Source organism: Malurus melanocephalus, unplaced genomic scaffold, assembly GCF_030028575.1.
Source record: "Malurus melanocephalus ecotype Western Australia unplaced genomic scaffold, MMel_1.1 scaffold_147, whole genome shotgun sequence".
Lineage (NCBI taxonomy): Eukaryota > Metazoa > Chordata > Aves > Passeriformes > Maluridae > Malurus > Malurus melanocephalus.
In genome coordinates this window covers 146,469-164,015 of record NW_026623379.1, presented here as the reverse complement: position 1 = coordinate 164,015, position 17,547 = coordinate 146,469, and the positions used below count along the sequence as shown (strand labels likewise).

At 39.4% G+C, this 17,547-nt stretch overlaps 1 protein-coding gene across 4 annotated transcripts in view; it reads right to left on the bottom strand.

Annotated features, from left to right (window-relative positions):
* Positions 1-13,342: 13,342 nt before the first annotated feature.
* CHID1 (chitinase domain containing 1) overlaps positions 13,343-17,547 on the bottom strand; it is a 97,853-nt gene continuing 93,648 nt past the window's right edge. For all 4 annotated transcript variants that reach the window (XM_057371426.1, XM_057371428.1, XM_057371427.1 and 1 more), the window contains exons 12-13: positions 15,579-15,621; positions 13,343-13,611 (exon numbers count right to left, since the gene is read on the bottom strand). In XM_057371426.1, the coding sequence (XP_057227409.1) occupies positions 13,513-13,611; positions 15,579-15,621 (142 nt within the window). In that variant the 3' untranslated portion in view covers positions 13,343-13,512. The remainder of the gene's footprint in view (positions 13,612-15,578; positions 15,622-17,547) is intronic.

Here is a 17,547-nt window from a genome sequence, read left to right as displayed (position 1 = left end):
TTTAAACTACTGAAAAAATGCTCAGGATGATGAGATACACCTGCAGATCCTGAGGGAACTGGTGGATGAAATGGCTGAGCCACTGTCCATATTTGAGAAGTCAGGGCAGTGCAGTAAAGTCCCCACTGACTGAAAAGGGGGAACATAATTCCCATTTTTATAAAGGGAAAATTGGGATACCTGGAGAACTACAGGCCCATCAGTCTCACTGCTCGGCAAAGTCTCAGAGCAGATCCTCCTGGAAAATACACTAAGACACTTGGAAAATAAGGATGTGATTGASGAGAGCTAACACTGCTTCACTAAGGGCAAATCRTGCCTGACAAATCTGGTGGCCTTCTCTGATGGGGTCACAGAGGTGGATAAGGGAAGAGTGACTGACATAATCCACCTGSWYTTGTRCAGAGTTTGACASTGTCCTGCACAAGAGCCTTGTCTCTAAACTGGAGAGATACTGGTTTGATGGATGCACCACTCTGGGATAAGCAATCAGCTGGATGGTCACTCTCACAGTCCAAGMGGAGACCAGTGATGAGAGTGTTCCTTGGCAGTCCAGGATGACTTTTGGGATCAGTGCTGTTCAGCATCTATGTCAGCACCATGGGCAGTGGGATGGAGTGACCCTCAGCAAGTCTGCAGGTGACACTGAGCTGTGCGGTGTGGCCGACACAYGGGAGGGCAGGGATGGACAGAGGGACCTGGACAGGCTGGAGACATGAGGCCATGGGAACCCCAGGAAGCAATGTCCTACACCCAAGTCAGGGAAATCCCAAGCACACATACAGGCTGGGATACAGGACTGAGAGCAGCCCTGAGGAGGATTTCAGTGCTGGTGACAAGAATCTCAGCAGAGATTGGACCTGGCAATGTGCTCTTGTAGCCCAGCAAAGCAGTGAGGCCAGCAGGTCGAGACTGGTGATTCTCCTTTAGTGAAATCCCACCTGCACTACTGCACCCAGCTCTGGGACTCCTAACTTAACAACGATGTGGATCTGCTAGAGCAGGTCCAGAGAAGGGACACCAAGATGATCAGAGGGGTGGAGTGCCTCTCCTATAAGGACAGACTGAGAGACTTGGGATTGTTCTGGCTGGAGATGAAATAGGTATTRGAAATAAATTCTTGTCTGTGAGGGTGGTGGGGCTCTGGAACAGGCTGCTCAGAGGAGTTACAGATGCCCCATCCCTGGAAGGCCAAGGCTGAATGGGACAGTGAGCAACCTGAGCAAATGAAAGGTGTCCCTGACCCAGGGTGGGGGGTTGGAACTAAATAATCTATAAGGTCCTTTCCAACCCAAACCATTCTATAGTTTAAAAGAACTCAGCATGTCACAGCTGTTCTGTCACCGATAAGTGAAGCACAGTATCCTGCAAGTGAAAAACCTTTCTTAATATCAGTGTGACTACACACAAGGGTGTTCAGCTACACAGATCCAGTGCTGAACAACTGAGTACCCTGGTGCCTTATGTGYACAAGCAGCCCTGGTGAAGTATTAAGAGAAATTCAGGATAACACTGCCACTCTCAGTGCTGATGATGCAAGCTTATTTCATTTTCATTTTAATTTAGTGAGCTCTCAGTGAAATTAAAGATTCCCTGAGAGCTTTATAGCATGAAGTGAAATGGCAAATTAAATTGAAATTGAGATAATCCCCAGAAATGTATACACAACTAAAGCAACTCCAAGTCTAGACACCTTTCAGACTGGCAAGTTCTTATAAAAATATAAGAAAGAGAAAAAGCAATCTCCTATAATTCTCAAGCTTTTCAATTTGTCTGAGGACATCCCAGAATGTACCACTATGGTGTGTCTACTCTATCATTGCAGTGGGACTACACAGATCTCTATCAGAGAAGGAAGTACTATTGAAATGGGTTATGTGAACCCAGAGCACCTGAGAATTTCACATACAGAAGTTTAAAAAAAAAAACTATTTCCTCTGTCTAACTTATTCAGATCACATATCACAAGCATCAATGTAATTTTCACTTGAGTATTTTCAAATAGCAACATTTGCTCATTTGAAAGCCTAAGCAAGATCTCTGTTCAGGYAGGAAAGTTGCTCAACTCTGCAATTCTTGTTTTTCAAGTCTGCATAAAACCATTCCTGCGGTAAAAAATATAATAAATGAAAACCCACAAGGAATCACACTCYGGGTGTACAGATGTACACAGAAGGAATTTAAGCCCCAAGAATGAAAATAGATTTCCCAGCAGGCAAAGTTGAGCTGTAGTTTCAGTTAAGTCTTCAGTGAAATTTCTGAAGCAGAGAATATGATGATTCCCCAGGGAAACTGCACAACCACAATGCCTAAGCATATTTAAAGATTATCATTCAGGGCTTTTAAATCGAGCTCTGTGTTTCCATTAATCCACTGAGCTGCCAGCCCAATCTCACACTGGCAGGCTCACTGCTCTCCAACAATTGAGAGCTTATTAAATATTAAGGTCTTAATCTTAGGTACTTCTGTTTGACTGAGAAATTCTAAACAGTGCACAGAAGATAAACATTTTCCCACTAATATATATATGCACACATATATATACATCGAGAGAGAGCAGAATTACATAAAGGCAGATGTCCCCAAACTAGCAGGAGAATTGTGTAAYAGATCCATTCATTTTAAAGCAGCCCACGAATCCCCAGTCACATTCCCTTCCAGTTGTCTAGACTCTGCTTTTAGAGGTTTACCTCTGAAGGAAAAAAGCTCACCTCTCTCTGCCTTGAATACCAGTTTAGAAAGATGCTCACAGCGGGATTCCCACTACTCTAATAATGCTACACTACAGGTAAAAAGACAGACAAACAGTTGGTTAAAGGTAGCAGGACCAGCAGCATATCTGGTGTTTGATCCCTCCGACTTTCCATTCATTATTTGAAAAAGCATTCAGCTAAGATGGCTTTTGTGTAAAAAAAAAAAAATAGGCTAAAATGCGTGAGTGGGATTTGTATCCAGTAGAAGATTTTCTGAAAAATCATTTTCTACCTAACAGGGACAGGATCATTTTAGATCCAGAAGGATCACTTTAGATCCAGCACAACTTGGGGTGGCATGGGAGAAACCAGGAAAGCTTTTAATTGAGATTTTTAGATTTTCATACTGTTASGGCTTTCCACTAGATCCAACAGGAAAACAGGTGGTGACAGAAAATGGTCAGCAGCAAATGAGGGTCCTATTTCAGGACCTCTCTTCTGGAAAGGGACCAGGGAAAACCCACAGGGTGCTGAAATCCCATCTGCCTCTTACACAGATCTGTAGCCAAGCAGTCCTGCTGCCCCCTGAAGCAGCCCTGTGAGATGACATAGAGTRTGGCTTGTTACACTGTGGAAACAATGCCTCCCCAGATTACAGAGCTCTTCTTTCTCTGCATCCTTTTCTTCAGCCCAAGGTTCCCACTGGAACCAGATCTGCTCCTCTCCTCACAGCATCACCATTCCCCTGAGGGCTGGCACACTGAAACCTCTCTGTYAGGAATCAGAGCCACATCAGCTTCTCTACAAGCAAACTTTCACATTGCCCTTTCCAGACAAGCTCAGATATCAAAGAATGGTCAGATAGGCATTACACCACAGGAGCAAAATGTGGATTAAAATGAAAGAAATAAGGAGCTCTGAGTCTGTGTGTACATGCAAACCTAAAGGTGAATCAAGATTAGAATATTGGAATTGCTGAGGTAAAAACAACAAAGCAAAACACCAAGCAGCTGCCAGAGGCTCTTTGAGCATGACTATGCCAGGGAGCTCAGCATGGGCTGGAGGATRCCCTGTCCAGGGSACACCACTCTGACACGGGTAGCACGTGGGCATTGTCATTCCCATTACACTATTCAAGAAGAGAGWAGTTGGAAAACCAATATTCTCACAATAATTCTCCATTATTTCATCAGACCTCAAAATACAWAGTTACCATTTGGATGCATTTTGGCCAGAGGTTTAGCTGAGACTCAGCCTCATCTCATCTACAGTGCAATCAGTATGGGGCAAAGTACTTTCAATTCCTGTTTGATGACCATAAATAACATTTCAGAAAAACAATTTCTGTGGTTAGTGCAATAAAGTAAGGAGGTACTGAGGGCTAGCAAACACATAAGGTGTCAAACCCCTTGGAAGAGATAAAACAGCATGCAGAATTATGCAAGTAGTTTTGTACTGCAAGTCAATCCCTTTATTAAAAGGGGATTACAAMCATCACAGCATTTGGTGTCATTTRCACAGGCACAGCCCATGTATTAACTCCTGTATAAAACTCAATTCAGTGATATTCTCCTGCAGTCTGCATGTCCTGGCCCTGTCTCCCATTCCATCTCCCCTAAGCTTTTTACCTACAAGAATGTCAGTAGCTCAGATTGAAATTTCTAAAGGAATGGGTGTTTAGCATTTACCCAGAACTCTGTGAATGTTTGTCCTTCTCCTACTAGTGGCCCATATGGCCAGAAAAATGGTAAGGTCTGCAGTGAGACAAAGTTTAAAATAAATAAATAATATTCAAACTCATTTTTAAGACCTACAGGCCAGTCCCTGAAACAACTGGAGATTTGATAATRAAATGTTCTTCCACTTATCAAGGTTTTTTTTGTGTCAACTACTTTGGTTTGATTGTGTTCTATTCCATATTTAATCACCTATTTTGTAAGGAYAGTCTTTAGAAATACTGACTGTACATGCTTACAAATGCTTTTTCATGGAAAAGTAACAAAACCAAAACACAGAATCATTTTAATGGACAAAACACTTGAGGTCCAAAATAGCTTGCGAAAAATAATGTGTTAGGTAAGCACAGGAAGGGATTATTCTGATAATCTGCAGAACAATCCATGACTCATTAAATAAAAATAAGCTTYTCAGCTCCTTTCTAAATAAATTCTTTTATAATCTTGTCTCTTCATGGGTAAGGCAAGTTTGCCTTGCCATAAATTCTATTCCATAATAATGGGAAAAGATTGAGACATTTATCAGGTAATGTTGAAGCTGCACTAAACATCCTTCCTCAGCGTGATGCACATTTGATGGGCCACTAATGGAATCCTTTCAGCTGAGCATCACAGGTTTTACTGTCTGGCACAAAGCAAAGTTTCAGCGTAAAGCACTATATATATAGAGAGAGAGAGATACTTTGAGGGCTTACCAGGTGCTGCTGCTTTCAGTGCTGCWTTTCCAGACCACTCCAGTACAATCAGAAATTCAAACCCTTTTTCATGTGCAGTGAATCAAGCTGTTCTCCTCCTGCTCTGTTAGTGGCTGCAGTCAGTTTCAGTAACATCTCCCCATTGCCATGAAGAAAATGCMCAAATTTAACTGCCTGACACCTGCCCTGTAGAATGCCTCACACTAAGCAAAGCTTTCATTATTTTGGGGTTGCCCTGAAATTAGAAGTAAATTCTTTTAGTTACTACTATTTACTTTCAGAAAAGCCCCAAGCGAATTATTTAACACTGCATGTGCAAATAACCTTAAAACCCTTTTTATTACAAAAACAGCATTGTCAATAAAACCTGGCTAAGCTACACAAATTCATRGCATAGCTCTATTCTCAGATTTGTTCTCCTTTTCATTGTGCAGAATCAACATCTACTCTCCCGTTCCAAATAATGGTTTTTAGCTTCTTGCAGGATGGGAAAGGCATTATTAGTTTTTTGATTCCTCCTATTCTTACTGAGTCAACACAGGATGAAGCAGAATTATGTTTTCATTTGAGATTCATCAAAATTCTGTTTTAATTATAAASAAAAATCCTGGAAAACAAATGGGCTCCCAGACAGGTAAGTCAGTGGCAAAATGGGGCCTGTGGAATTTTTAATGGTCCCTGAACACCAATAGCGCTTGAATGTCAGAGAAAAAGAAAAAAAAGCTGTTTCACTTACAAAGAAAACAGTTTGGAAATGAAAGCATGACCAGCAGTTTTACTCAGACATCTGACAAACACAGAGACTGAAGTCGGTCTCAAAAGAGAGAAGTACATCCCCTGAAGCACACACGCAAGCAAGATTAAAAACCTCAAAGTTAGCCTTGTAAACATGATCCACTACAGATCCTGTTCCTTTTTGTCTTTTCAGCTTGCCCAGGCAACATGYAGAAAAAGCTGGAAGTACCAAGGTGCTAGAAAAAAACATTCAAATATTGGGGGGATTGGGATGGAGAGAAAATACCACAGAGGAGTAACAATTCACCTATGACAGGAGGACTAACACACCTTTATGCTCCCTTTGAAGGGTATAATCAGTGACATTATGACTAGGAAAATATTCAGGCCTTTTAAAGATCCAGCTGCTCTGTGGCTCTATGACTTATTGCAGTAGTTATTTCCTCCACCTGACTGCATGYTGTACAAATTACTATTTCCATTTATGCTAACAGCTTGTCTCCATATCTACAAGCAAATCCATTTTTCCTCAGTGTGTGGTGGTGAGGGGAAGGACTCAGCAGTTCTCACAGAGCCACACAGAATAGCAGCATGCTCTGTTCACTCTGACATGCACACAACCCCAACTTGCAGCCAACGGATTATTCTGCAGTGAGTTTTTGGARAAGACCCTCACAGTGGCTGTGTGCTCTTTGGAACACTGTCCACTGTACCTTTTTTCCAGTGCAGTTACCCTAACAACAAAGGGCTCCTAAGAAGGAGAAGGCTTCTCATATAGCTCTGATGAATTCTCCTCGTATCCACGATGAGTTTAATACTGCACACGCTTAAAGCTCAAATTATACACKAATATGTGTACCTCGGAAGGCAATGAGTATTTACAATATTCATGTTGTCACCTGCAAAATTCACTTAACAACTTCAGTGCTCTGTCAAAAAGCCGGGAGAAGCCATAAGAAAAGTAAGTAAAGTTTTGACAAATATCTATGCCAAGGACAGAGCACAGCCTGCCAAAATATTTCATAGTTCTAGGCTCCAAGACAGGCAGTGCTCAGAAATACACAGGGATCACCTTGGAACACATGGGTTTGGGTTTCATTTTGCTAAGTCTATCTCTCTGTGGGTCCCACAAAAGGGAGAAAAGGAGAAAGTGCATTTTTTCTGAAAGCATTTCTTTTGTCCCATTCCCCTGCTCTCAATCCTCTTCAAGAAGCCACAAACATTCTGTTTCTCTACTCTGCTCTGCCCACCACCTTAAGAGACATGGGCAGATAAGCTCAATTGYTGCAGCCAAGGGAAGAAGATGAAATCTGAACACAGAACTTGCTCAGAAGTCAGTCTATATGGGACAAAACAGGAAAGTTTTCATTCTGGGGATGATGATTTTCTCCCTGCTATTTTATATATTTAACTCTTACTAAAGCAATTAAAACCTCTGATTCAATTAAAAAAGAGTAATCATTCCCTCTTGTATCAAAAGCATTAATTCCAAATCTTAAAGCAAATGTTAAAGGTACAATTTAACCCTCAGTGCTTTAAAATAGTCAATAAACTGCTAAGCCAGGCTTTGAAGACATGAGCTCAGCCAATCTCCTGTGTACAATTGCATCCTCATGTCAACCCCAGTTTCAGGGCTGATATGAATGAAGAAAGGAGGAATTAGATGGAGTTTAAAATCCTGACCCACTGTTTGACTCAGAAAGTCCATCTAAAACATTTCCCAGCTAACAGCAAATGCAATTTAACTTTAACAGAAAGTTCTGAGCTAAAAAGCAGAAGCAAGATGYAAAGGTCTCATACAGCAGACAACAATTTAGTGCTGTGATTCTAAAAGCACCATTAAATAAAACACCTTCTAGTATTCATTCCAGCTAATTATATCAGCAATATACACAGACTCAAAAAACCAAGAAGGACTCATTTTAAGTTGGATCTACAGCTGCAAGTCATGATGCATTATATTTGTAAAGGGAGTGCTTCTCATTGAGGTGGTCTGCATTAAATATGACAAACACTTCCAGCTGGGTCCTCAGTAGCTCCAGTTCTAGTGCAAAACAAAGCCACTTTGATTAGCCAGGCTGATCAGCTGTTTCAATGGGAGCAAAATGAAAAAAGATTTTTAGCACGAAGGTTTTTCCACATTAGGACATGAAACAGAAGAGCAAAAATAACACAACCACTTGTTTTACACAAAAGCTCCCAGCAGAGCAACTGAAAGAGCACCTATAAACTAGGGGGAAAATCAGCCCAGAGGTGGCTGCCAGGAGCAGAGCTGAACTTTGCCACCCTACATCCCACAATATCACTCKAATAACTAAAGGGATTAGGGAGTCAGCTTTACAAATGACATAAATTACTCTCTCATCCTTTCTCTCTCATTGTGGTCACACAACACTCTCAACACTTCCACAGCATAAGAATGCTGATTCGGCAACTGTTGCCTTTATCTACTCATGATATACACACGTCTGCTCACAGAATTTGTTCTGTCCAGCCCCCAGAGGAGCAAAGGAAAACACAAAAAGATTGCAAAACCTGTAATAACAGCCAAATCATCTATAGCAACTTTTCAGCCACTCATGGCTTGAAAAATCAGAGAAGAAACCGTAAAGATTGGTCGATAATGGCCACACACAATCCTAAATAATTACCTACATTGGGCAGTAATTCTRCCTATTAGCTATTTTTGGAAGCAAAGAGAGCACATGGTGGAGGGCTCACCACGAGGGCACTGGAAAATGACTGGAATWTATYGGAAGTCTTACCTAGATCATTCCTAAATGAGATTGTAAGGAAGAATAGAAAAATAATCCTTAGTGAAAACTAGCAATGTTTGTAAGGGGGTTTTTACCTGCTTTAACACTTGCAAATGTATGCAATAAATAAAAGAAAATAAAATTCAGTATTACCTTTTGCAGTAAGATGAGCAGCAGAGGTAACCATAACGTGCAGACTTTACATATTGGAGGAAGCTGTTGAAACCCCATAATCTACTCCAGCCACACTAACCTTTGAGAAAGATAAAGCAAATCACTCAAATCCTTGCTGCAGCCACACACAGAACCTGTGCTACTAATCCACACTAAACCTTTCCACAAGGGCTCTCAAAAAATCAGGTGGGCAAGGTAATGAATGCCCTGTGAGTAAATTGCTTCCACCTGGGCAGCCAGCTGGAAATTCCTACACACAGGGGCAGGGTTTATTTTATGTTCTGCCTTCCCACACTAGACAAATGTTAAATTTTACCTTATTTGAACTCCACACAATGGATGGAATAAAATATGATAATCTATGTGCCACATGAAGGCAACTCAGAAGTGCCCATCTGCTTTGCTCTCAGCACTGACATGGTGAGTAAGTTCTAATGTGCTGGAAGTCAGAGTGAGAGCTTATTTCATTAAGAGTTTGTATGAATTTTTTTCATTTGTTTCTAGGAAAAACAGAAGTTTTTCTACAGTAATTTTACTAAAATAATTGTAAGTTACATTGTAACCAATTAAACACTGAAATATATCCAGAAAATTTAATTAAGTAGGAATGTACAAACTGTTTTGTCTTAGATTCCATTCATCTGCATTTCTTTCCAAAATATATAACATTTTGTTATAATATTCTTGTTCCAACAGAACACATTTTAAAACATATTTTGCTTTTAATTTCATATACTAACAAGATAAGTTGATGTTATTTATTTTTGCAACTGTTTGAATAAGTAGCATTAATCAAGTTCTATTCCAGTTATTTTTTTCATATTAAGTTGGGTTTCTCCTAGAGATGATAGATTTTTCCCCAAMACAGACTATCAAAGTGATTGCCTGGCAGACTACAAAACACCAATTCAGGCTTACTTAATTTGCACTTATTACATATAAAAGCGATCACTGAAGGAATATTATTTTCAGGAAATAGCTGTATACAACCTCTTCAAGCTGCAGAGATAGAATCCATCTGCTTTGTGCTGCCATTTGTTTAACTGAAGTCACAGAGCTGTGCTGAGTATTAATCAAAACAGTAAACTTCAAAAGACATGTCCCAAATTCAGGAGAGTCAGTAATTACAGTTCCTGTGAACATCCATTTGCTTTGCAGCCTCCACGGATGAACATGCACAAACAGCTCCCCCACCCTTACAAATAATTACCCCTGGTAGCTCACAGTAGAAACAGAAAAGGCATTTTTTATTTTTTTCTCAAGCCCATAAACACTGAATTGTTACAACTCATTGAATAATTCTTTATAACTAAGAAGTGGTTAMAGAACCTGTTTTACTATTGTCATCCTTTGGGCTACCTTACCACCTTATCTCTTCTCTTTCTCTCCCAACTTTCTTRCCTGGAAGCCACACTTGGTTCTGCAGTTTCATACTATATATGATAAAAAAGGGAATTATATAACATGAAATACTATAGCAACTTTTCTTGAAGAAGTAGCATCTCACAATGAGACAAGCTAAACAATTTATTTTCCATAATTCTGTTACATTTGCTTCTCATTACAAAGACTCTATGGCAGCTCAAGTCTTCTGGATGCACTTACCACAAGAGATTATGATGGGATGCTGTTATCCCACAAAAATGGATCCATGTGGTGCTACAAGCAGCCAGGTAAATCTTCTTTTCTGTTTTGATAAGATCCTTAATTGCATACAGATACAACCCACTACTCTTGATATCTATTAAAATGTGTGTGATGATAATTGACCAAAAAAAAACCCAGCGTCATATCGAAAGCATCTGGAGCAGAATCAGCTGCAATTTCTCTTTTACAGTGAATGCAATAAAAACTGTGCAGAAATATTTATTTATCTTAATCCTGTGTAAATCTAACCCAAAAAAGTAAATCATCCAGAAACACAAAAGCAAAGGTCAGTTAGAAAAAAGCTCCCTTTGGCATCAGATCAAAGATACCTTCACATTCATAGTGCTTGAGATCTTATACAAATACAAGGAAACTTCCTGCAACAGAGACAGATTATAGAGCACACTATTTTTTTTAAAGGTACCTTGGAAAACTTAATATACTGTGTTCCAATAAACACACTTCCATTTCATTGCTTACTATACTAGGTAATAGTAATTATAATAATTACTATTTCTATGAAATAATAATTTCTATTTCATAGAAATACTAAATATTTCTCCCCAGTCCAGTCAAACCCTTGATCTTTTATGTCCAGTAGATTTGGCCTCGCCCTACCAAGTACCTCATTTTATGAATACTTGCTTTTTTATTGAGGAATAAATAATGAARTGCCACTTCAGCATTCCCTCCCACCTTCTGCCCCTCACACAGTTTTCCCAGTTTGTCATAAAGAGATGCTCTGCAGGATGCCCTTTCATACCAGCATCTCTYTCCTGTGTCACCTCTTCATAAATGTGTTGAGGTGCAAACCTCAGAAGAGAGCTGTTTTCATTGTGGCTCACAGACTTCTCAATTCTGTTATTTAATACAAGACAACCTGACACACCTACACATGGAGAAATTAGGGAAATGCAAGACCAACCCATCAGAAGCTGTTCTGCATTTATTCTAGAGCTCACATGCCTTCCAACGCTCATTTCTTATTTGTTCCTTTTTATTTTCTAACAGCGAATATCACAATAAAGAATAAKGACAACTTTCTTTCTTTTAGAACATTATTTTCAAAGCAACAAACACGTTTTGCCTTGAGAGACAAAAGGTAACATTCTTGGCCTCAAGCACCAATATACCATGGATGGCTCAAAATCCTATCTGGTATTTCTTATCTATTATTTATTTTTCATGATACAGCAAGGGTTAGTTTTATCTTTTTGAAACAAAGGTTTTTGTTCTACCTCTAAGGATGGAAAAGACATTTCCTTCTAACATCGCTGTAGTCAGAGACAAACAGGAATCATGAACTTCATAAAAATCATCATAGAAAAAAAAAGCAAATTGTGATAAATTACATACATCCTTTTTTTTTGAGAGGAAACAAGCTAAAATTAAATACTATTTTCTTCCCCACATCCAGTTGGGAAAGCTACTTACTATCTATAAAAATGGATGCCATTTCAGAACATAACCCCTTCCACTTCTGAGTATATTTTTCTGAGACAATCTAGTTCAGTAGTGAAAGCAGAAAAAACAGTGTAATAGAATTTAATTCTTGTGCTATTCTAGAGACCATTGCCAGAATGGCTTTAAATTGCTTTTGAATGAACTAGAAAGTTCAAGTTAATTGAACACAAGGATTCATGTAGCAAATTATCTTACTACTAATGGTATGGAAGAAAGAAACCTGATTAGCAAKCCCTGCTGGATACTCGCAATGTGAGAAGTCAAGAGATGCCAGAACTAAATCAGAAAGGTGAAGATCAATAGTTCTTTAATCAATGGTGGATTACAGTGGGATTTATTCTGCTGAAAACAGCAGGGGCAGATAAATTCCCCGCTGAGATTAATTACTGGGAWGGGTGGATGTGAACAGAGGAGTGCAGTTATCTTTGCGACAACTGTCAGTGGCAAGAAGAACACCAGTGGKAGTACAGAGCTCTTTGTCTGAGTCTCTGCTGGTGACCAATGACACCCTCATCAAATTCCCAGCACCTCTYAGTTCTTTAGAAGAAATTGCCTTGAAGCCTGTGGATTTCCACAAACACAAACACTATAGACCAAAAAGCAGGGACACAATTTTTTAGCTTTCTTTTAAAACCCATGGGTTTTTATAGCTGTTGGGTTCATAAAAAATCCCCGTTACAGAGACAAAAGCACCCATGTGTGCAGCTAAAGAATGACAGATCATGCACAAAGATGCTGCTCACATTCACAGCACCTGCTTAAGTCAAGGGCTTGTCAGAGCTGCTGGGGCTCTGTCTGCTGGGGACATGGAATTCATCATGTCCATGGAACCCACAATTACCATTAGAACCTTTGCTGCTGAATGTCAGTTCCCACAAACCGGCCAGTAATGCCTTATGTTCACATGCTAAATACTGTAAACTGAGGCATTAAGGCTAAGCAGAACAGACAAATCACAGAGCAGCTCTTGCAACAGAACTGATGGAGAAACAGGTCATAAATTGAAATTACTTCGAACTACTAAAGGCATTTACTAATATGACAAAAGAAACAGAGCCAACAGCTTAGCTTGTCGGTGCTTGATTTTCTACCAGCTTGAGGGAAAGTCTRATTGCTCCCCACTCCTGACATTTTATGTTCACTTACCTTACCAGAAGACAGCAAGATGCAGAGAGTCCAGCAGATKTTAAGTTTGCTGGATGTGATATGCTGGATTTATTTGTTCTCTTACTTTGGTTATTACCAGCAGCTCTTTTAGAGGTCTCCATCTGATCATCAACTTGCCCATTTTATTCCTTGCAGAAACATTTCAGAAAATATTTTCAATTCTGACTCCATCCAGGTATGTTGGTATGTTTTCAATKACTCAGAATTCAGGTGCTTTAAGAGAAATTTCTGTAGTTTTTTTACTCTGTATTTTATCAGACACCAACAATCACATCTGTGTGGCAAATCAAARATGATTCTTTATTGGGAAAAAAATGAAAGTTTAATACAGATACGATATAAATTACAAAAAATGTTTTAAAAATCACCTCTCCAGGATACCCAGATTAATTGAAGGTGGAGCCTCAGTGAAGCAAATAAAGTCTTTCTCAGATCATCTCTTATTTTAAAACAGGTCATAAAAATAGTCCAGGCCTTGTCCCAGTTCCCAGATGGATATTCCAGTGCCCAATTCTTTTGCAAGCTCCAAGCGCAACTGGATGGACTAAAACACATAAAGCAATCACGTTTCAGTCAGAGATATCAGACACTCCMTCCTGCCATTTCTTCATGTCATTTGCCCTTATCAGACCTTTAAAAAAAAATCTATCCTTGAACCAGCTACTGAAAATTCTCGTCTGTATTTCAAATACTCTCTGGTTAGCAAGCAATCATTCAGTCAAAGACAGTTAATCGTACCAGTTAATTCAATGACCTAATAAAAGATTACCATCTAAATTGACAAAATGCCACAGAAATAAATCAGATTTATGAACTACGCAAAGGACTATTCTAATTTAGGTATCATTTCACAATGTGCAGAAATTCTAACTCTTCCCAGAAATATCTCAGGGGWAAAATAAAACTTTATCACTGAAGACAATCAGAATGATTTGTCAAATACCATCAAGATCTCTTGCCTACYCTTGCCTTTTCCCAGGACAGAGTCACAATTTACATTACAAAAATTCTATTTTAAAGAGAATCTTGGAGATAATAATTAAAAGTATCTGTATTTGAGCTCCAGCCATTGATTTAGAAGAGTTMGTTTAGCCATTGGTTTACAAGGGAAGGAATGCCAAAATTCATGTTCTGAACCTTACTTTCAGTTCAAACAACAAAAGTAATTATTTTTTCCATCTTCTGCTCTTAGGTATTCTTACTTTGAACTGCAGCACTGCAATGTTTAAACCACTCACGCTAGGGAAGTGTTTAAAACTCATTTCCATGGGAAACAGAATAAACAGCTTCATTAACAGATCCACAGGGCCTGGCATTCATGACTGCTTTTAACTGATCACGAACAAATTAATTTTGAGCAACCTGTCAGTGATTATTATGTTATAAAGAGAAAGAAACAAATTTTTCATGAGGTAATAACATAGTGTTTCCCAGCCATCTTGACCAGCATAAAAATCTCTAAATATTTCATTACAASCTTGTTGAAAATGGAAAGAAAACCCATTTCCATGCATTCACCAATCACCACAGTTAAATGGTGATCTGTTAGAGAAGAAATAATGAAAGAAATATACAGGAATGAGTGTTCTTAACCTGGTTAGTACTGTCAATGGCAGGGTGAAATCCTTACATGAGGCTGAAGAAAACAACAGCACAAGTTCACAATGAAACTTTCTAATGCTATCAGTCATATTGCAAAACCATATTTTAGGCATGGTAGTTGATATTCCATATGTGATAGTACTTCCACGAATATTAGATTAATGAGGGGAAATATTCTTTTACTCATGGTGCTTAAGATCATTTCACACTAGTTTAACCATAAAAAAATGTTCTCTGTAAATATGATGCAGTTTTTCACTACAGAAAATTCCCTTCCAACTGTAAAAACCAGAGGAGGTTTAACATGCTGACTTAAATTTGAGAAAATCTAAAGATAGCTTCCTAGGAACTAAGGTTGTAATTAACCATTTAATCCTGCATTACACTATACTGCAGACTATAGCATGGAAGTTTTTAAAACACTACAGTATGTTCCACGGAAACAGAACTGAAGAAAACAGGATGATGCAGGCTGACAGGGAGAATCAGGACCCTGTTACAAAGGAAAGCAAAAGTTCTCCAAGCTTCCAGCCACCATGCTGAGAAGGAAAATTTCCTTGGTACCTTGTCTGGGAATCTGCTAACAATGTGTCTGGGTAAAACATGAGCTGTGCACTCAAACAGATCCTTTCACGGGACCGGTGTGTCCTGGTGTGTCTTATCTCTAGATATGCTTTATCTTCAGAGATCCAAAAACTCCAGCATGCATGAGGGGAAAAACCAAACTTCTTGCACAGGCAGGTGGAGCTTTGAATCATAACAATTTACATAACATTTACRTGAGAGTTAACTTCTTTCACAAAAGCCTAAACTCAGTGCAACATTCTCTGAAACGTCTCAATAATGAAACAGGTCAAGTAAACATCTCTGTCCTGTTRCAGCCCTCTGACCTGAGAAAAGGGCACCTACCTTCAGTGTTGGGTAGAAGACTGCATGTTTTCCTCCTTTATTTCTGTAACACAAGAAAACCATATAGTCACAATAGTTTTGATAGATAGCAATTGTATTTTAAACTAAGGTTAGAATTCAAAACCAGTTTTATTCTTTTTCACTAAAAGGAAACGGCCTCAGTGCTGAAGAAAACTGTCAATTATATTCTGAAGAAMCTACTGGTCATAAAATTAAGATATGCTAGTACATTCAACACATGAACATWAATACATATCAAAGAGAGACAGTTTGTCATTTGGCAGGTTATATCTGAGATTTCTTACCCAGTGTTCATTCCAYTGAAATCAGACACTTTTGCTATTAACCACCATTCATTCCATACATGCACTCTGGTTACTCTGTCTCTTGAGGGCAGAGAATGGCCAAAATCATCTCCACTTTTCTTCTGCTACAGATAAGAACTTCTATTCCCACCCCTTTCCTTGTGTAGATACAAATATATCACAGCACATAAATCCAATGTCAAGAGAAGGTGCACAACATATCTGGAAGTCACATGTGCAACTGTGTCACTGTCCTGCAGGTACTGGTTATGGGAACATCTGTCAGAAACGCCCTCCTTTCACGATTGAGATGAAAGCCCCAAACTTTATGTGCAAGACCTCATCCAAGAACTGGTTACAACAAAATACAATACAGGCAGTCAGACAAGATACTTAGCACATACTATGGGCCTTTAAAGAGGACCATCTTAAAGAAGATGAAAGGGGCKTTTGACACTTTCTCCTGTGGTATCTTCATAGACAAGCTCAGGAAGGGGATGGTGAGGTGGATTGAGAACTGGCTGAATGGTAGATCCCAGAGGATCATAATCAGTGGCACAGGGTCTAGTTAGAGGCTGTCACTAGCTGGGCMCTGACAAAGGTTGTTCAGATGGGTTTTGGAGTCTCCTTCACTGGAGATATTCCAAAGTCACCTGGATTTAATCCTGAGTAACAGGTTCTATGGCKTGAGTAGGGAGGTGGAACAAGATGATCTCTAGAGGTTACTTCCAACCTTAACCATTGTGAGATTCTCTCTGAAAAGGCTGACAGTGAAAATAGAGGATACAAGAAGAGATCTCACAATAGAGATGGTTTAATACCATCTCATAGTAAACACTGAGATATTTTGTTGCAACTGGATGACAAAGCTGTCAGACAGAAACAGACAGCTGTGCCTGCTAAAWGTGAATCTGAAAAAGATGAAGACATTTGGTTTTCTGATGCAAACTSTGAAAGATTTTCTCCAATTCCCTGAATTACTATTTTGCAGGCTAAATTAAATGCTAGCAGTATGAAATATACAGACAGGGCAAACTATATTGGGCACARATACCAAGGTTGCATTTTAAACCCCTAGTAATGAGAAGGATGTCTTACAAGTGGCCCCACAGCACCACTTTACTGCTTAGGCCAGGAGCAAATGTAGAGTGCMTGGACAGATCAAGAAGGAATTGCTCCTAAAATCACAGCTTATATAAATGAATACTTGCCTGTGCACTGGGACWAGCACTCAGATTTCTGCAGCTATTTGTGATACACAGTCTCTGCCTGCTACATGAAATCATTAGCTGTGCTTTGCTTAAAGATTCATGATTTCACTTCTCAGCTGCTGCAGACATGCAAGATTTCCAGGTGAGAGGCTTCACCAGGGAAGCATACATATTTCAGGCCTGGCTGCCATTCCCATCCAACATAACTGAACCTTTGCAAACCAAAGCTGAAAAAGAGCTCCTTAAACAACCCTTCCCTGCAGCCAGCTGAACCTCACAGCTGACTGCCAAGCACAGCACAAGTGAAGTTTAGACTGATTTTCAGACATAGTGTGCTTCATGCATCAARAATTCCTCCAGGATGCTCACACACAAGAGCTTCCAAAGGCTGGTTTCAAAGAAAAAAAAAAACTTCTGACAAGCTATTCCTTCGCCACAAGTTCGTTTTGCCAT